Here is a 19,422-nt window from a genome sequence, read left to right as displayed (position 1 = left end):
TCTTTCTTACCCTAAAATCTTAGGAAACAGGAGTGAGGAGTCATATTCATCTATCAGGTTTGTACAAGTGATTTTTTCCGAACATCTCTGTATGATGCATCAGTCGTGCAGCAGACATGCAGTAAACACAAGGATGACTCTTTTCATCCACCAGCAACAGCAGCATTTAGTTCTTGAACACTAATATCTAATGTTAAACAAAGCGGTTTAACTTTGAAAATAGGAAAACAACCTTCAAACAACGATTAGGCGTCTGGCAAAGTGCCGGCAAGATCTGACAAAGTCAAACAGGTTTTGTAGTTATAACCTTTCTGTCTCCACACAGCAAAGAAACTTCTGCTGTTTTAAAAAGGTCAATAAGTCAGTTACTATGGCTGAGAGGGTGACTGATCAATTCAAAAGATTCAATGATTACTCTACCACGTGCTGAGACATTCACCTCTAAAACTTTCTCAAAAGACCCTTTTGGAACAAAAAGTCAGACTTTAAAAAGGCTTCACCCAGAATGATCTGGAATACTTAATTACTGTCCTTATTTCAGCAAAGAAAACTTTTAAAGGGAACTCCGATGATTTTACACATCAAGTGTGTTTACAGGTTGTTAAAAGTAGTATAAAGCTTTTTGTGTCTCCAGAGGGAGCTGTGTGAAATCAGATAAACTGTCTCGAGTGACGTCACTTCCATGTCTGCTGCACAACTGATGCATCATACAAATATGTTTTGAAAAATTCACTTGTCATTCTTACAAACCTGATAGATGGATACGCCTCCTCACTCCTGTTTCCTAAGATTTCAGAGTGGGCTGTTAACATTCATATGATTAGAAAATCTCCTCTAAAGAAATAAATCTGGTAGAAGGGATTATTTGAAAGCAGTTAAGTGTAAATAGAGATAAGCGTAAGGAGATAAGGTTGTTGATTTTGCAATAATTTGATGAAGTATCCAACAAGGCTAAATAAGTGGAGTCCTCCATGTTAGAGATGATAACAAGTGTTTTTTGTACACAACGTGGTGATCTGCAAAAGATGTTTTTTAAACAGTGTGTGGGTCTCATCTGCTGCTACGAAATTTACTCATAAAGTCTGTCACCAAACCTGAAAGGACACAACAAAGGCGCAACAGTGCTTGGACATTTTATTCATATATTATCAATAAATATTAGCATCTATTTCATCATTTATTAGGGAATTGTGCTGCCTATATGTGTAAGCATATAGATTGACAAAATTTATGTTGGGTCAAACATTTACACCTTTTGAATGGACGAATGAATGGATGAAGACATCTTCACAAAACAATAAACATTCTTTGCAAAGCCGCTTTCGTAACATCAAGACCTCACTGACCTTGACTGTCAACTACTGAGCAATTAGTAAAGAACAGAGTACAGTGACTCAACATGATGCTGCAAGACTTGTCAGCGCCAGTCTGTGGTTAAAAGGCCAAAAAAAAAAAAAAAAAAAAAAGCCAATCACAGCCAAAAACCTGAGCAGGAGAAGATCTTTCATTGCTGTAAATTCGACTATATTTAATACACTTCTAGCCGTCTTATTCAACAGATCTGTTGTCTCAAATATGACATTGACGTCATAGTGCAAGCATCAGCGTAACTGCAGCATTTGTTTGATTCACAGTGAGGCATACTGTATCTGCATGCATCATACTGGATATCTTGCAGGCAGCAGACTGTGCAGACAGGTAACATGCTGAAGATCTACTTACCTGTTTTCTTCCATACTGAAGCTATTTCTGGAATAAGATGCACAAGCAACTAATGATGACAGTTTGGACAAAGGCTTAAGAGGGATGTGACCAAAACATAGGGTAACTAATATCATATGAATAAAATCTATTTAACTAACTATTATTGTGAAATGAACCTCACTGTTCAAATACTTGCGTTGTTGATCACATCATGTACATTAATACTATCAGTAAAAATGTGTTGTTTTTTTTTCCAGGTCTTTTCATCAGCATCATTGTCACATTTATGTTTTTCCTCTCTTGATTTTTTATTACTGTATGCAAACTACATGAGTAAAGTAAAATATAAAAGTAAAAAATCTTATGTATATGAAAATCCATAACACACACACACACCTGTTGATCCTGCTGTTCCTTGCTGGAGACTCAGCTCCCCTCAGCAGGTGTCTGAAGTACTGAACACACAAAGAGGACAAACTGTCAGTGTACAAAACCTCCGCCAGGCCAAAAAATATTGTTTTAAACACCAAAAATAACACCAAATATCATTTATCATCATTTATTCAGAAATCAATAGCGTTTGGGAGCCTCTGAGCAGCGCTGTGTTTTGAAACATGAGTCAACGTTTGTGTTGTTGCCTGGGAAACTGCAGGTAAATAACTCCTTTTAAGGAATAGCTCAGTACCAGCGAGTGAGTGGTTAAGCGAGAGAGAGCGACCGTCAGAAAAGTGACTGTGAATGTGAGCAGAATAGAGGAAAAGGTTCGCAGTAAGGCCGTATTTAGACCATATCAGGCAGTGCGGCGTTCAGCTGCAGGGTCGAGCGGAGGTGTTGGGTGTGTTTATTTGTCTTCTGGAACGAAACCGCTGTGAAATAATCAGAAAATAATGTTTTTTGATCTGATTCACCGGCGTTCTCGCTACCAACGCTCCCTCTCTTCATTCGCTCTCTAGCTCGCTCGACCACTGCTGGTCTCTCCCTCACTCTCTCTGTCTCGCTGCTGCTCTCTCTCTCTTTCTCTCGTCTTTTTTACAGTACAGACTACAGTGCGTCAGTTAATAAATGTTGCAGCTTGCAGTTAGCAACAATAGGTTAGCCTAACCTGACGACGCTAAACAGAGAAATAGAGAACGGAGAAATGTGTGGCTGCTAATCACACACACACACACACACACACACACACACACACACACACACACACACACACACACACACACACACACACACACACACACGCCAGGCCAAACCACTCAACCTAGGGGAAACACTGATGATTAATCTACAACTTTAGGTCAGCTCTTGTGTGCCCAGTCCATTAATGGTAGCAGATGTGAAAGCATCTGTGAACTGCCTGGCAATGAAACGGCATCATTTCCTGGCAGAGTTTAAGAGTGGAGGGGAGAGGAGTGAAGTGGAAAAGAAAATGGGCCAAAGATTGGATAAACTGACCTTGTTTATCTGGACATTTGAGAATACCTGCTTACTCAGCACCTTCATTTCTACTCTCAGTCATGTGTAAAAGTATATATTTAAAGAGAAATATTAAGTGATCTGCATATGCATGAATAACTCAGTTTTTTTAAAGTCTTACTTCATCGCTGTGACAGAACATCGGGGTGAAGACACTCTCCAGCAGAGACAGGACGTGTTCATACGCCTCGAACAGGCAGCGCATCGTTTGCAGCTTCACCACTCCAGTGTACGGCCCTTTAGCAACTGAGAGGAAAGACCAGTGAGACGTTAAACTGGTATCTGTGTTCACTTTGCGTTTCTGTTTAGAAGGTTTCAAGTGGAGAGGAAAAGACAGAAAAAGAACCACACGAGTTTGTACACAGATATCTCTACATTCTAAATAGTTTAAAGAGATACTTGAATCAGCATTAACAGCAGAGTGTATTTAGTAATTAGTTTAGTAGGTTTAACCTCTGACAACAGCCAGCATCACTCATGGCTGTAGTGCAACTCTTAGTCAGTTAATCTTGACTATTAATTAAAAAGTTGAATTATCATTTTTGGTCTTTTATCTTTTTTTAAATCAAAAATGTCAAAAATGTACTCGTTGCAGCTTCTCAAATGTGACAGTTTGAAGCTTTTATGTGTCATAGTGAACTTAATATGTTTGGATTTTTCTAAGACGTCACCATTGGCTCTAAGAAATTATTTTTCACTATATTCTGACATATTACAGACAAAGATTGATGGAAAAAATCAAGGAAATAATCGGCTAAATAAATAAATTAATTAATTAAGTTAGTTGCAGCCCTAGTGTGGTCAGAAGTGTACTTTATTGCATCTGTGACCACACCTGACAATGATGTCACTGTGTCCTGGAATACACCTGTGCATCACTGCAACAAGGTGAGAAGTTCAACCACTGGAGGTCAGTAATAACAAGAATCTCTTTGACTATCCTGTTAGTCAAATAACAACGTTATCTAAAGTACGTTTTCTTTTAATTTTCCCCTTAATTTTAATTCTGGATAAAACTATCTTACATACTTTAAAGCCTAAAAGAGGGAAGACCGGCACTGTAATGAAGCATGTACTCTAGTGTCTTACTGTTCTTTATCTCCTCCACGATGAACGGGTCGAAGCTGATCTTGTCAATGCTTTCGTCCAGGCAGTAGGTCTCGTAGATGTGCAGCACCTCGCCGTGCAGACGCTGCAGCTCAGAGTCACTCAGCTCCGGACTCAGGATCTTATCGTTAAACTCCTCTGTAGCACAACATGGATTAAAAAAAAAAAAAGTTTCACATGATCAGACTGACACGGAAGTCATGAAGAAGGGCTCTGACGTATTTTTGTCACAGGGTCACAAGTGGTTGCAAATGAACACATATAAGATATTTTTGTCTTTCACAATGGTCACCGTATCAGATTAGGCAAACATGATTGGGTTTTGGGAATTGTATACTTTGGTAAATGAAGATACAATGATATGTTTTTCTATCAGGTGGTTTCACAATCACTATAACTGAAATCAATAAAAACAGTCAATACAGTCCTGTCATCCTATTGGTCAACGTCAAGGAAAACATCATTGTCAGGAAAGGCAGGAAAATATAAAAAATTCTGACATGCTAGACTTTTCGTCAGGGTGTCATGGGGTATCCTAGACACCACATTGCTGTTCTCAATTATGTCACACTACAAGGGGTAAAGACATCCATTCATCATTCCCAACATTCATATTCAGACCGCTGGGACGCTGGAAATTTGTCTGCAATGACAAAATTGTGTCAAAATCTGGCTGAATTAGTGTAGTCTAATTCTGGCATAATGATTACTGCTGAATACATAAACTCAATGAAAATAGAAGTTATTCCCATATTTATGTTTCATGGGTTAGGTCTTAAACATACAGTATTCCTCTACTAAAGCACTCTTGCACGCCAAACAAGTTTCCAATAACTAAAAGGGCCTGTTCCCCTAAACAGGCACAGGAGTGTTTGTTTCTAAGCCAAGATTAAATATTCTGCAGTCTTTCTCTGAGCCAAACATGTAAGTAAGTTATTTTTACTTCTCTCTGAGGAGAGCAGTACTGTTTTTAAGAAAACCCATTCAAAAGCTTAATATTACGCACATTAACAATCGTAAGAATGTATATCTGACTGCCAGTGTGTGAGTAACATTTCATGTTATTCACAATTGCATTGTTGGAGATATGACTGCTGAAGTGCTCAGTTTTAACCTGTAGAGCTCTGACGGCCCCTGTTTGCAAATGAGCTGAATCTTTCCCTGAAGTTCTGTCAAAATCCGATCAGAGGTTTGAATGATATACGTGATAAATGAAGGGCTGTAACTAAGATTAATCTCAATTAATCTGTTGATTATTTTCAAGATTAATCAATGAGTCATTTGATCTATAGAATGTCAGAAAATGTTGAAAAATGTCGATCACTGCTTCCCAAAGCTCAAGATGATGTCTCCAAGTGTTTCGTTTTGTCTCCACCAACAGTCCACAATCAGACATCACTGAGCATGTGCAGGAGTACAAAGTCAAGAGGTTGTGATATGCAGCACAACAAGTTAGTGAAGCTGTAAATGGAACCGTGTTCCCGAACATGTTCAGTGGCGTCTGCCGTACATAGTACTACTCTCCAGAGACTGAAAATGTGATCACTGTCAAGTTGATAAGATTACTGATTAAGAACTGGACTGAGTATGGATGAGATAAAGATAAAATCCTAACGATACCTGGCCCCTACAGCTGGTTATTGGCTTCACTCTGACTACAGGGGGATGAAAAAATTATAGTTCAAATCCCTTCACCATGAGCCTTGTTGTACCGATGTTATTTTGTGATCATTTTTTTTTTTTTAAATGGCGCACAGCGCAATCACTCACAAAAATGTGAAGGATTACTTCAGGCCATAGCACTTACGTCATCAGCGAGCTTATTTGTTTCGCTTTTCGTCTTGCTAATGTCTGATTGTACTGTGAAAAACTACAACCTAGTTCAAAATATGTGAATATGCATACATTTTCTTGGGGGAGGACCCACAAACCCCCCGACCAAATGACTCCCCCACCAGAAACAGAGGGAAAACCCTGGCTGTTATTAGAGAGGTCTACAGCACAGTAGAGGTCTACAGCACAGAGGAATAAGATATATCAGGCTTTGGATACACACACAATACTTGTTAGTAGATCAGTTCATTATTGGTTTGGATCCAAACATGAGATTTGTTGACAATAAGAAAAATATAGAAAATTGAAGCAAATAGGATTATTCTTTAAGTGATTATTAAAATGTAGTGTTGATGATAAATGTTCCCTCAATCAATTTATTGTTTCATCCAACCTGGGAGTGAGGAACCCAACTGGGGTCCAAACATTAATTGTGAGATGATTAACAGGATAGTAAAGCAGAAAGAAATATATTTGAAACACAAAATTATGTTTTTCAAACTTTACTCTCATGTTTTCTTATTTTCTCTTACTAAATTGTTTTTATCTGTTTAAGCCTGTAGAGAAAATTACTTTTCGGTTGAACTGGGGTCACAAGTAGACAAAGGTTGGCAATCACTGGTTTAATCAACTGATTGTTTCAGCATGGATTTTGGATGATTGCTAGCTGATGAGCAATCATACGTTAAATGTGTAGCAGTGTTTGTATTGGGCGGTTGTTCTTACCCACGGTGAGGCAGAACTGCAGCACGTGCACGGCTCCTTCCTGCTTCAAGAAGTTCATGAATCGAAAGAGGAGATCCTGCTGCTCTCTGATCTCCTTAAGCTCCAACTTCAGTACCTGTGTCACCAGAGGAAAAAAATTAATTCCGGCATGTTTCCAAAGTACTTAGTGGTTCCAATCTATTTATATAATATTTTCCTGACTTCTCACAGGAATCAGTCAATAAGGTCACGTTCTTTCTCACAGTGAGATACCTACAGACGGCTTTTTGTTGCTGAAGTCGGCGTATTTCTGTAAAAATGGAACCAGGGCAGACGGAGGCTCTGTGGCTGGTTCTGGCTGGAGACACAGGTGGGATTTAAATGAGAACATGACTGCATTCAGGTTTCAGTTAATTCAACTAAATTCATATCATTTTACCATCTTGTTTAATGTATCTGAACAGTTTTGTTCCAAGAAAAAAAACCTCCACTATCCACAATTAGATTTTTAAAAAATGACATGATTTAGTGACTAATTATCCTTAGATATCTCTTACGTGCGCACTAATCTGGATAGAACTGGTTTCAGGTGTAATGTGCAGCTTTTTTAAATGGAATAAAATGCAAACTGCTCTCAAACTAGTGCCTTGGAGATTTTAAAACTTTACTATCTGATGTTTTTTACGACTCTGGTAACTGTTTTTATTCATTTGTTTGTGTGGTTGTCTGAGAGGTGATAGAGATCTCAAACTCAATGAGACTACCAAGTTAAATAAAGTTCAAATAAATAAAATAAACACATAATTTACCGGAGTGTCATCGACAAATATGAGCACCATGAGGTTCACAGTATCCTGAAAAAGAGAGACAGTATTAACTTTAGGTTCTAATTTAGTTGCATTTAAATGTTGTAAAACTTAAAAATCAATTTAACAGGCTGAGAGATTTATCTATATAACTCATCTCAGGTTCAAGTATTTTTTATGTCATGTTATGCTGTTATTTTATCACAACATCCTATCTAAGTCTAAACCAAACACATACAGAATATTGTAGCATTATTAATTATCATTTCATTCTCTACTTACAGGGTCGGCCATGAAGTCCATAGTTGGTAGGAGGACAGACCCAGCCATCACCTCTCGCAGCAGCAGAGCCAGAGACCTGAACAAAGACAACACCAACACAACTTTTACTATATGATCATTTGGTTTGATTACATCCATAACAATGTGGGGATTTAACAGCCACTCAGGCCTTTGTGTCTGCCTACCTGCAGTCTGTTGCTTTGGGAGGCATGACGAAAGAAAATAGCATCTCAGTCAGCTTCCTCAGGTAGAGCAGCTCGTCTTTACGGCTGCGTAGAGCGATGTGAAGGTCGGCACCGTATTCGTCCAGAGCTGCCTGCTGTAGACCCTCCACATTCTTCACTAAAAACACACATAAAACATCAGAACACAGAGGACGTTTATGTGTAGCTAAAACCATGATGCAGGATCCCAGTCAATCAAAATCAAATTGATCTAAACTATTTTGATAATCAATTAATACTTTGTTTTATAGACCAATCATTAATTGATTAATAAAGAAAATAATTGGCAGATTAACTGAGAAATTAAGAAATGTGTTTGCTTGCTGAATTGCTAACAGTTAAGTTTGACATTAAAAATAAAATAAATATACAATAAATACATCATTACGATGTAAAGCCAGTGATTTACAGAATATTAGGATGTGTTCTGCTAATTGCTACTCACCTTTTCCTCGAGCTTTTGCAATAATCTCAATGTGCTTCATTGTAGCTTTCATCACATTGTCTGCAAACACAGCGGGGATATCAACCTGCCGAAAAGAAACAATAAACACAGCTCATTTTGGGGGATTAAAAGACACAAAAATTAAGCATACAATTTTGGCACGTGTCTGTAAGATCATGGCCAAATGTATTTTTTCGCATGAAACTGGCACTGAATGTCTGAATCTCTACAATCTGCTTTAGCTATCTGCTTCTTCTACAGGCAGGGCCATCTGCAGGAGACACAGATGAATAATCAAGTATAATTCAGCAATATATAGAGGCACGAGAAGTCCTGACGTCTAGTGATGCAACAACCTGCATTTAACTTTTGATCCTCTATGTAAATCGGACACTGAGAAGCATAAAAAACAGGATTGCTGCAGGAAAGTAAAATCTTTTATAAGTGAGCAACAAGCTAAACTTTGAGGTAAAGTTTCTCTTTCGACTGAGGAGTGTCTAAGCGTCACCTTCTGAGCTCGGCGGACGAGCACTGATGCAAAGAAGCGAAAGGTCATCCTGAGTTCATCCACACATGAATCGTCATCTGTGATGTCCCTGAAATCCAGAGGAGGAAGTTCAAAACAAGTCTGTCTGTAAGCATTAGCTTTCTTAAGATAATACAACACGTTTGGATTCATCCTCACCTGTACCAGGGGTACACAAAGTTCTCCAGAACTAACTCAAACACCTACAGATCAGGGACAGCAACAGAGAATACATCAGAAATAAGTCAGCCTGTAAACATAATTTATGACTTGATGGATGACATTTATATACATTTACGGTTAAATTAAGATTGTACAGAAACAGATGATTACCTAATTTTAACTGTAAGTACATGTCAGAAGATAAATAGATTGTGTGTACACAGTTACAGGTACCTCTGCTACTGAAGCATCTACTTTTGAGTTAACCTTCAGGTCCAACCATGGCTGATAGTTTTCGAGGAGCAGCGTTGGCCTGAAAAGAGTCAAAGATTTGTGCATAATATCAGCGCAGGCTTCCTGAATGCTTCTCAGCTCACCACAATTGAAATAAAAACAGCGATCATAAACAGCACAAGTATGAAAATTCACTTGGTGACAGCTGTACATGCTGTACAATTTATCAGGAATCTTGTCATTGTCATATTTTGCTTAAATGGTGAGATTGGACTTAACATAATCCCATTGTTGGATTATAAATTTTTGTTTTGTAACTGTCTTTTCCCTATTTGCAGCTCATATGGTATGCTTATGTTTTTCCTTGTCTTGGAGGGTTATGGCTGGGTCAGAAGCTAGTGATGTTAGGTGTGATATGTGTCTATAATAGAGCTGTTTTGATCATCTATTTATTACTCAAGTCATTTTTTTGACCAGAAAATTCCAAAAATCTGATGGCTGCAGGTTCTTAAATGTGAGAATTTGCTGTTTTTCTGTTTGTTTCTTTGATAGTAAATTGATTGTTTTGTTTTAATCGACCAACAGCCCAAAATCCAGACTTTTTTTGACGTCACCTTGGGCTCTAGGAAATCAAGATTTAATTAGGTGTGAGGAAAGTGCCAGGAACCTATTGTTTTTGAAGGGATCTGTATTGATTGGGCTCAGGTTCTAATGATCTCTCTGTGTCTCCAGAGTCTCCACCAAATTTTGATGTGGCTGGTAATTTGCGTCTGGTTCCAAGGTTTTGTGAAGGAGATCCTGACAACTTCTTCTCGCTGTTTGAACATGTAGCTGACAGTAGAGGGTGGTCTAACTCTGTGCGTACATTGCTATTGCGATGCGTCTTAACTGGTAAGGTTCAAGAAGCTTACACTTCCCTTCCTGTGAGTAACAGCCAGAGTTACACTGCAGTAAAAGCTGCTGTGTTAAAAGTGTATGAGCTGGTGCCAGAAGCCTGCAGGCAGAAATTTAGATTATGGGAAAGGTCAAGTAACCAGACACATATGGATTTTGCCAGGGAGTCAATAACTCACTTTAATTGGTGGTGTACAGCTCTGGAAGTTGAAACATTTGCTGATTTATGCAGTGCGATGGTTTTGGAGCAGTTCTAAAATTCTCTGTCTAGTAATGTTGCAACCTGTATTAATAAATGTAAAGTCAAAACTGCTGCTGAGGCCGCTGCTCTTGCGGACGAGCATGTCCTGACACATAAGCTTGATTTTGAGTCTCATGCCTGTGATGCTGGGGACTGGGTTAAGGTGTGACTTGGTGAGTGGTTGGAGGACAGGGCTGGTGGGTCAGAACGGGTTTAAGGAGGAAAGTCTGATGCTGACGTGTAATTATTGTAAGGAAAGGGGACACTGGAAAGCTGAATGTCCCGCCATAAGAGCTAAGATGAAGCGTTTCGGTGATGTGCGTGTTAAACCTACCACGCTAGCAGCATCTATTCAAACTGTGCCAGGTTCTGCTTAGCCATGTGGTCTGGTAAATGCTAATGCAGGTAGCCAGGCTAAGATTTCAGATTACCTTCAGAGAGTTCTGTGAAGGTGCCAGTGAAGACCTTGAGGGACACTGGTTACTTAGATTCAATTGTTTTGGGCTCAGTTCTGCTGTTCTCTAAGGAAACTAATACCAGTGCTTCTGTTTTGGTTCGTGGTATGGGTCTGCAAGTGTTTTCAGTTTCACTGCATAAGTTAATGCTGGACTGTGAGTAAGTGAAGGGTGAGGTTCAGATGGGTATGTGCCCCGCGCTGCCGATTGACAGTATAGCTGTCATTCTGGGGAATGGTCTGGCTGGTAGTCATGTCTGGGCAATTGTTCTTCCACCTCCTTTTTCAGAACAGCCTGCTTGTTTGCAGCCTTGTTCTGAGTTGTCTACGGCTCCTTCCGGTTTACAGACCACAAGCAGAGCTGGTACAATATGAACATCTGGGTAAGCCTGTAAGCCTGGTGAGAAAAAGTGCTGGTATGACCGTAAGTCTGAGCATCACAGTTTTGCTCCAGTCTAAAGTGCCTACTACTGGTTAAGGTAGAGCCTTTTGTGTTTGAGGGTCACGTTCCAAGTCGTGCGCCGGTGTACCGAGAGAACTTTGTTTAGACTTAACCATTTTGTTTTTTGCCTTTTCTTGTTTCCAACTCACTGGTCCCCACTTTCCTCCTCTGGTTTTCCCTGTAAACTCTTAAATTTGCTGCAGAGTAGCCTTGTTAGAGAGACCAAGGAGGGAAGTAACACTTTTTTTTTTCTTTGGAAGGAAATTCAGTTCATGTCTAAAATTCCTTACAAGTTGTTTGAAGTGTTAAATAAATTTACTTTCGTACTATTGAATGCTTGTGTGACTTCCCTTTTTTTTGCCACAGTCTAGCCAGGCTGAGACCAATGTGTTACTATTTTTTATTTGTTTTGTGGTTGGTGGAGAGAAGCTGTGGCGCCTCACTCTGAACTGAAAACTGAATACGTGACAATGCATGCACATTAGATTTCCAACATGCATGTATTGTCACGTAATTGCCAGTGATCTGCGCAGGACTAGTTCTTCTCAAACAAGCTCTAATTTCAGGAAGTCACACTATACAACACACTCTGCAAAGCTCTGAGAGACTCGGAGAGAAACAGAGGAAGCAAAGCAATAATCTCTATAAACATTAATACTGTATTTGTTTGAAGATTTCTTCACCTTGTCATTTTCCACTAAGTGAAGACTTACTTTATCTTTGATTTGTATAATCTTATTAAGTACAAATCTTTCTTTTCAATTTTTCAGACTGCCAGGATGTTGCATCCATTGATCTTACTTCTACTACAGTCATGGGAAGGTAATTTCAATGAGACATATAATATTAAATTATAAAAAAATGACCATTAATTCAACGAGAAAGGCTGGGTTAGAGTCTACAGTTAAGCAGCTCTGAGGCTTCACACCACCAAGTGAGGTTTCCAGTGTGAATTCAGTTGAAATTTACAACATCTTAAAAGGTAACAGCGAGATTATAGATCAAAAATATTTTTTGTGCACTTACCAACTGATAAAAAATGAAAATACACAGAGTTGGTATTAAAGGAGGAGTATTAAAGAACAAGCAGTTGTCCTCCTACTGCCTGCATCAGTTAGTAAAGATCAAATTTACATGTTTGCCTGTTCTCGACTAATTGAATATTCCACTGTTCAGTAGCTTTAACTTGTGTAATTTTAAAATTCCACCTGAATAAGTGGTACATGAATACACAACTTTTTCCCAGAACTCGAGAACAGCTCAACAGAGATTTAACATTTAAAAATTAAAGGAAAAAATGTTTTGTAATGACAGGGTGAAAGGGCCTCTTCAGATTACTATAAAATCTCAGACTCAGTCAATCTTACAATCGGAACACCATGAGAGAGACGAGAGTTCATTCCCACGCTCACTTTCAAACCTCATTTGTTTTCTATTTCTGTCCATCTGCAGCTGCTGAGATAGAATGTCATACTGGTTGTGGTTAAAAAGGCGCAGGAAGGTTAAAGAGTGAGAAACAGCTTACTGAAAGTCACCTTGCGGTCACCTTATGACTGTCCTCAGTGTCTGCATATACAGTATAGTGGCTGAGGACTTTTTTATTCCTTATTCAATGATGACATATTTATTAGTTTTTTGGATTCACAGAAGTTCAGGATGATTCACCTCACAGATGGTCAGTCTTTCAGAGCTTTATTTTTCCATCACACCATTATTTATTAAGGCCTGAGCACCGAGTAGTGCGAAGGAATGCAAGGAATTACTGTTTTTTGTCCAAATTAATCACAACTTTTGAAACTTTGCACATGCGTCAGAAGTGGTGAACATTTATATGTTTTATGGGTCTTTGACATGGGTGTGGCAAAATGGCTCAATAACGCCCCCTGTGTAATTTCAAAATTGAATCCTCCACATTTAGGTTTCACCTAGATGTACCAAATTTGGTAGGCAAATGTATCATATCCAGACTTACAAAGAGCCTCTTGAAGCCATACCTTAAGGCCAACAGGAAGTCAGCTATTTTGAATCAACTTTGCAATTTTTTTTTTTTTTTTTTTGCAAAGTGAAGCCATTGACGGGCATTGTACTTTAACAAACTCTTCCTAAAGATCTAAGATCCGCTCTAACGATCTTTGCGATGTTACATTGCAAAGCTTTTTAGTTTTCATGGAACGCCCTTGTCCTGGCGTGCCGGTCAATTTTGCGCAAAATATGTTTTGGGCATTAAACAGGAAGTTGTTATAACTCCCGTCCAAGCCTGAACACATCTACATGTCAATATTGAGTCATAGTCATAGCGCCACCTACTGACAACAGTAAGTCAGCCTTATGTGACAAACATTATCCAATTTACATTAAATGTACATGGTGTGGTCTACACATGATGTAGAGCAAAATGCCGTATAATTAGTAGGTGTTCTCTAGTGCCACATGGTGGACACAGGAAGTGATAGTTATCACCCGCATGCAATGCCCAATATTCATGAAAATGTATATCCATGTCAGCTGCCCTCTGGTAAATGTATCGCTGCAATAATAATTCACTTATGTAGTATTGCCTACATGCAACAGGAAGTGAGGCCTAAACATAGTTCATCAAATGTATACACAGTTTCTAATAAGTCATATCCAGCAACACATACTGCACACCAGAAATAATATTTTGCCCATTTACACAGTGTTTGATAATCCTAAAAGTTCAGAGCCTTGTCAACAGACCTCCAATATCAATACCACGGCTGCCGATCAACGCTGCTTGCAACTTTAATTTCACACTGATTTCTGATGGTTTATAGACAAAACAATTAATTGATTTGTAAAAGCAGAATAAGTGAAATACCTAGGTGTGTTGTTTTATCATTGATTCCACTCTGCCTTTAAACCATACTGTGCTCCATAGAGAGAGACCTTTGTTTATTCTTTGAGGGGTCTTAGGGAGCTATCTTGTGTCCAAAAAAGGTAGTGTGCTGGACTTTAGCTCAGAAAAACATGTCAAAAGCTATGTTTGGTTTGGGGCTCCCTGGTTTCCAATGTTTTGAGGAGGTTAAACTCCATATATGTAACATGCACGAGGTAAATGCGTGATCAGGTCATGTAACATCTCAAGGCCTTATGCCAATAGGTCGAACGTATTAAAGATAATATACGTTGACCAATCACAGATCACTTCTCTGTTCCTTCAGATACTATAATAAATTAGGTTTTCTCTTTGTTCACTGGGACAAACTGATGCCAACATTTATGTGTGTGTGTTCTGTCTCCTTATTGTACAATAATAATTTTTAACCTTCAACACAGCAGTGTTTTGTGCATTATTTCATTTGTGTGTTTAGTGTTTTCAGACAATTTCCACAACAGATTAATCAAGAAAATAATAGCCAGATGAATCAATAATGAAAATATATTGGTTGCAGCCCTAGTCTGTAATGTCCCACTCCCATTTTGGGAAAGCTCCTCAGAATCTATGGTACACCTAACAGGTGAAATTTCCCTTTTCAAACCATCAATGCACTCTGGGAAGGTAGTAAGACAGGGGGTCTCCCATTGCAGGAAGTAGTCCATTTGTGAGTTCACAACTCTGTGCAGAAATCAGCATGTTTTGGTTCAGGTGTGATATATCTCTACATTTATAAAATAAACCCAAAGTACAATTAAAAACTACACTACCTGAGAGAAAATAGTGAGGGAGCGAGAGAGAAGAGACTAGGGTTGTAACTAACGATTATTTTTATTATGAATTAATCTGTTGATTATTTTCTCGATTAATTGATTAGTTGTCTGGTCTATAAATGTCAGAAAATGTTTCCCAAAGCCCAAGATAACGTCCTCAAATGCCTTTTTTCCTGAACAACAGTCCACAACCCAAAGATATTCAGTTTAGTGTCATAGAAGACTAAAGAAACCAGAAAATATTCACATTTAAGAAGCTGGAAACAGAGAATTTAGGTATTTTTTCTTAAAAAATTACTCAAAACTATGAACCAATTCTCAAGTAATAATAGTTTGTGATTAATTTTCTGTCGATCAGCTAACTGATTAATCAACTAATCTTTGCAGCTCTAGAAGTGAAGTGAAACAGAAACTGTAACAACTTCACATGGTCTGTTTTTCATCATTTCTTACTTTTCTTATTTTCGAAAACCTCAGTACTTCAGAAGATAAGTGAAACAATAGTGAGGAAGTGAGAAGCGAGAATAAAAGCCAACCTAAACAGAAACGAAACATAATACGCAGTGTGTGTTTTACTGTGGTTAGTGACAATAAATACAGGTAAAACTTTCAACAACGCTCAGGCAGTCAGTTATAGTTAGTCATTCATATTGTAACTTGTGTAATGTTTGAAGACATTCACTTTTTACGCTCGCCTCTCTCTCCCTTTCACTATTTTCTCTCTCAGGTAGTGAGACTTTAAATTTGATTTTGTGAGGATAAACAGGAGGAGAGAGGTTGTGTCCAAATCATGCATGAAATGTGCACAGAGAAATTGATGTAGCTGAGTGTACACTGATGGGGTGACTGGTGGATAAAGGTGTCTGTCAGATGTAGTGCTGCTCAACAATCTGCACTAGCTGGCACAAATGTAACTTGTCTTCACAAAAGTTCAAAATCAGCCGAATGAAAACAGAGTTTAATCGTATTTGTTTTAGAGCTGCAACTAAAATTCTGCCCATTATCTTCATGATTGATCAATGTCATAAAATAGCAGAAAATAGTGAAAAAGGCCAACTATTTCCTGAAGCCTGACGATGATGTTATCAAATTGCTTGTTTTTCTTTTCCATCTGTCCAGAACACTACGATATTCAGTTTGTTATCAAACAAGACAAAGAAAACAGCAAATGCTCAGTGGAAATTTGTCATTTTGCGATGAAAAATTCCTTAAATCGATTGAATAATTATGAAAATAGTTGCTCATCATTTTTCTGTTGATCATCTATCAATTCATCAACTAATTATTTCAGCTTTAGTTTGGTAACCAAGGATATTTTGATGAGGAAATAAGTAAAAACAACAATACAAAGCAATGGTCTAAACACATCTGCCTCATCTACTTCATAAATAGTAACATACAAATATATCTCTTTTAAAATGCCAATAAAATGAGTAAGACATGTTTCCTTAAGTTATAAAGCACTGTGAAATAAAAACTCTCATCAGTTGGAATAGATTGAAAAACAACATGAAAATGGAACAACAATTACATGCATTTGTTATACAGTATAACTCCCTTTTCTCTAAGTAACACATTAAATGTTTAGAGATGTTGTGAACGTACCGGTGGCGTTTGCATTTGACCTTCCCACACACAGCACAGCTGTTGCCCAGAGGAAACAGCTCCTGCTCCTGCCGCTGTTGGAGGGGGGAAAAAAAAACAGAATGGCAGACTATAAATCATAAGCAGGTATTGAAACCACGCTCCTCCACATTATGAGTCACATATAGATGAAACTAAGCTATAAAACATGCAAATAGGCCTCCTACACTCCTCTACTACATGTGTCAGATGTCTGACTCACTTTGTTCCTTGGCTTTATGGTGAAAAAGATATTAGGGAGAAGAGACTCAGGTCCAAGATTGCAATAGAAGGTGATGACACCCGCCAGGAAAGACCAGAAGATCATCAGGATGTGGATATACCTGGAGGGACATTATTATTACAGCATTAAAACTCAACCCATGTAAATGAACTGAAATCATTGCTCAAATTAATCTGGAGCTCCTCCTTGTGTTCACTACATATGTACTGCAATTTACTGCAATATTGGAGAGCTATATATCTCTTTTAAAAGATAAACACTTTTGTCAAGACATGCATAGTTTGCTGTGTATGAAAGTTAAGTGTCCAAAACACCGGACAGAAAGAGTGAAAAATACTCAGAAGAGTTCACTTTTAAGTGCTTTAGTATTCAAATATTTAAACTTGATAAGTTAGAAAAAGAGGTATTAATCACTTTGTCTATAAAACCTGAGCGAAAAATGCCTGCTATGATTCATTTGTGTCCAAAATGATGTCTTCAAATGTCTTGTTTTGTCCAATCAACACTCCAACATTCACAGATATTGAATTTACTATCATGTATGACACATAAAAGCTTCAAATCCTCTCATTTGAGGAGCAGCAACCAGCAAATGTTTGGCATTTTACCTTAAAAGTGACTAGAACAAATATTCGATTATCATAATATTGGAAAATTAATTTCCTAACACTCATCAGTTTATCCACAAAACCTTTAGAGATGCAACAATCGACAGAAAATTAATCACCAATTATTTTGATAATAATCAATCATTTTGAGTCATTTTTTTAAGAAGAAAATTTCCAAATTCACTGACTGCAGCTTCTTAAATGTGAATATTTTCTGGTTTATTTAGTCCTCTACGACAGTGAGCTGAATCTTTGGGTTGTGGACTGTTGGTCGGGACAAAACAAGATATTTGAGGACGTCATCTTGGGGATTTGGGAAACAGTGACCAATATTTTTCACCATAATATTATAATTTATAGACCAAACAATTATCGATTAATCCAGAAAATAATCAACAGGTTAAACGTTAATGAAATAATTGTTAGTTGCAGCTCTAGATTCAATACTGGAATTAACTTACATCATCACTGTGAATCAATTAAGTTTAAAGAGCAGTGTGCAGATGGGTAGCGTACAAATGACACACTGTAGCCTGTACTGTACATTTACTGCCAGATTGACAGCTTACTTCTAACATTTTTCGCTGCTCCGCTCACATTCATGTCACTTTTCGGCAGCTCACGATCGCTCAAGCACACACTCGCTATGCACACACATTACGCACTGTCCTATTCCTTAATTATTCCTTATTTTTCCCTCCAAACTTCTCACATAGTTTCATTTCAATACATGTTCAAACGATCCAATATTCCACCAAAAATAAAAGATATCTGGTGACCCTTTGGAGGGGCCCAACCCCTAGGTTGGGAACCACTTGACTAAACTAGCTAACTGTATATAAAGTAGTTGAAACTAGCTCCACCTCCAGCAGCTACAACAGTAACATGCTGCTCTAACACTGATGCTTCACGTACAAAGCTCTGCACGGACTGGCATCAGACTATCTTTCTGAACTCCTCACCCCCTATTCTACCACCAGACCCCTTGGATCTGCTGACCAATCACTGCTCATCATTCCATGCTCCCACTTAAAATCCAGAGGTGATCGGGCATTTTCCATTGTTGGCCTTAAACTGTGAAACAACAACTGTTTTCTTCAGGCTATTAACAGTCATCACAAAGACATGGATGGTTACACTCTGTTTTATTTTGTTTATCTATTTTCTCTATATTAATCATCTGTTCTCAATGCAATGCTGTTGTGTTTTTTAGGATTTAAATCCCATTTTTTCCTTATTAAATGCTACACTTTTATTAATTTCCCCCTTAATCCTTATAACTGTGGCAGTGTTTTCATTTGATTGTCTTTCTCAGTCTCTGTAAAGCACTTTGGTTTGTTGTTTTTAAACGTGGTCTATAAATAAATTGACTTGACTTCAGAATCAATAATCTAATGATGTCATATATAATAATATATCAGTCAGAGGGACCAAACCACTACTTTTACTGCAATACTTAAACTACATCAAGCTCATAATACATGTACTTTTACTTAAATAGGATATGTCATACAGGACTTTTACTTGTTAAGAAGTATCTTTACATTGCTGTATTGGTATTTTTACTTAAGTAAAGGATCTGAATACTTGTTCCACCACTCAGCTGAAACAGATAAACAGCTCTGCTCAGATAAGGTAAAACAGTAGCAGGTCAGACTCGTCCAGACATCACATGACCGACAGTGTTCAACGGTTAATCTGACTCCCCGTAGCTCTGGGAGTAATAGTAAAATACACTTTATGGGGTTT

The 19,422-nt window shown here is 38.1% G+C and overlaps 1 protein-coding gene across 3 annotated transcripts in view; it reads right to left on the bottom strand.

Moving 5' to 3' along the window:
• Positions 1 to 19,422, bottom strand: part of LOC121882398 (sorting nexin-14-like) — a 31,601-nt gene that overhangs the window by 11,633 nt on the left and 546 nt on the right. For 2 of the 3 annotated variants that reach the window (XM_042390637.1, XM_042390638.1), the window contains exons 3-17: positions 17,045 to 17,165; positions 16,804 to 16,877; positions 9,499 to 9,577; positions 9,262 to 9,305; positions 9,085 to 9,172; positions 8,577 to 8,661; positions 8,093 to 8,249; positions 7,908 to 7,983; positions 7,629 to 7,673; positions 7,097 to 7,177; positions 6,841 to 6,955; positions 4,264 to 4,419; positions 3,296 to 3,420; positions 2,101 to 2,159; positions 1,723 to 1,749 (exon numbers count right to left, since the gene is read on the bottom strand). In XM_042390637.1, the coding sequence (XP_042246571.1) occupies positions 1,723 to 1,749; positions 2,101 to 2,159; positions 3,296 to 3,420; positions 4,264 to 4,419; positions 6,841 to 6,955; positions 7,097 to 7,177; positions 7,629 to 7,673; positions 7,908 to 7,983; positions 8,093 to 8,249; positions 8,577 to 8,661; positions 9,085 to 9,172; positions 9,262 to 9,305; positions 9,499 to 9,577; positions 16,804 to 16,877; positions 17,045 to 17,165 (1,332 nt within the window). The remainder of the gene's footprint in view (positions 1 to 1,722; positions 1,750 to 2,100; positions 2,160 to 3,295; positions 3,421 to 4,263; positions 4,420 to 6,840; positions 6,956 to 7,096; positions 7,178 to 7,628; positions 7,674 to 7,907; positions 7,984 to 8,092; positions 8,250 to 8,576; positions 8,662 to 9,084; positions 9,173 to 9,261; positions 9,306 to 9,498; positions 9,578 to 16,803; positions 16,878 to 17,044; positions 17,166 to 19,422) is intronic. The other variant, XM_042390639.1, reaches the window with a different exon arrangement.

Source organism: Thunnus maccoyii, chromosome 17 (assembly GCF_910596095.1).
Source record: "Thunnus maccoyii chromosome 17, fThuMac1.1, whole genome shotgun sequence".
In the NCBI taxonomy this organism is placed as follows: Eukaryota; Metazoa; Chordata; class Actinopteri; order Scombriformes; family Scombridae; genus Thunnus; species Thunnus maccoyii.
The sequence above is the reverse complement of the archived record's forward strand: the minus strand, read 5'-3'. Positions and strand labels throughout refer to the sequence as shown.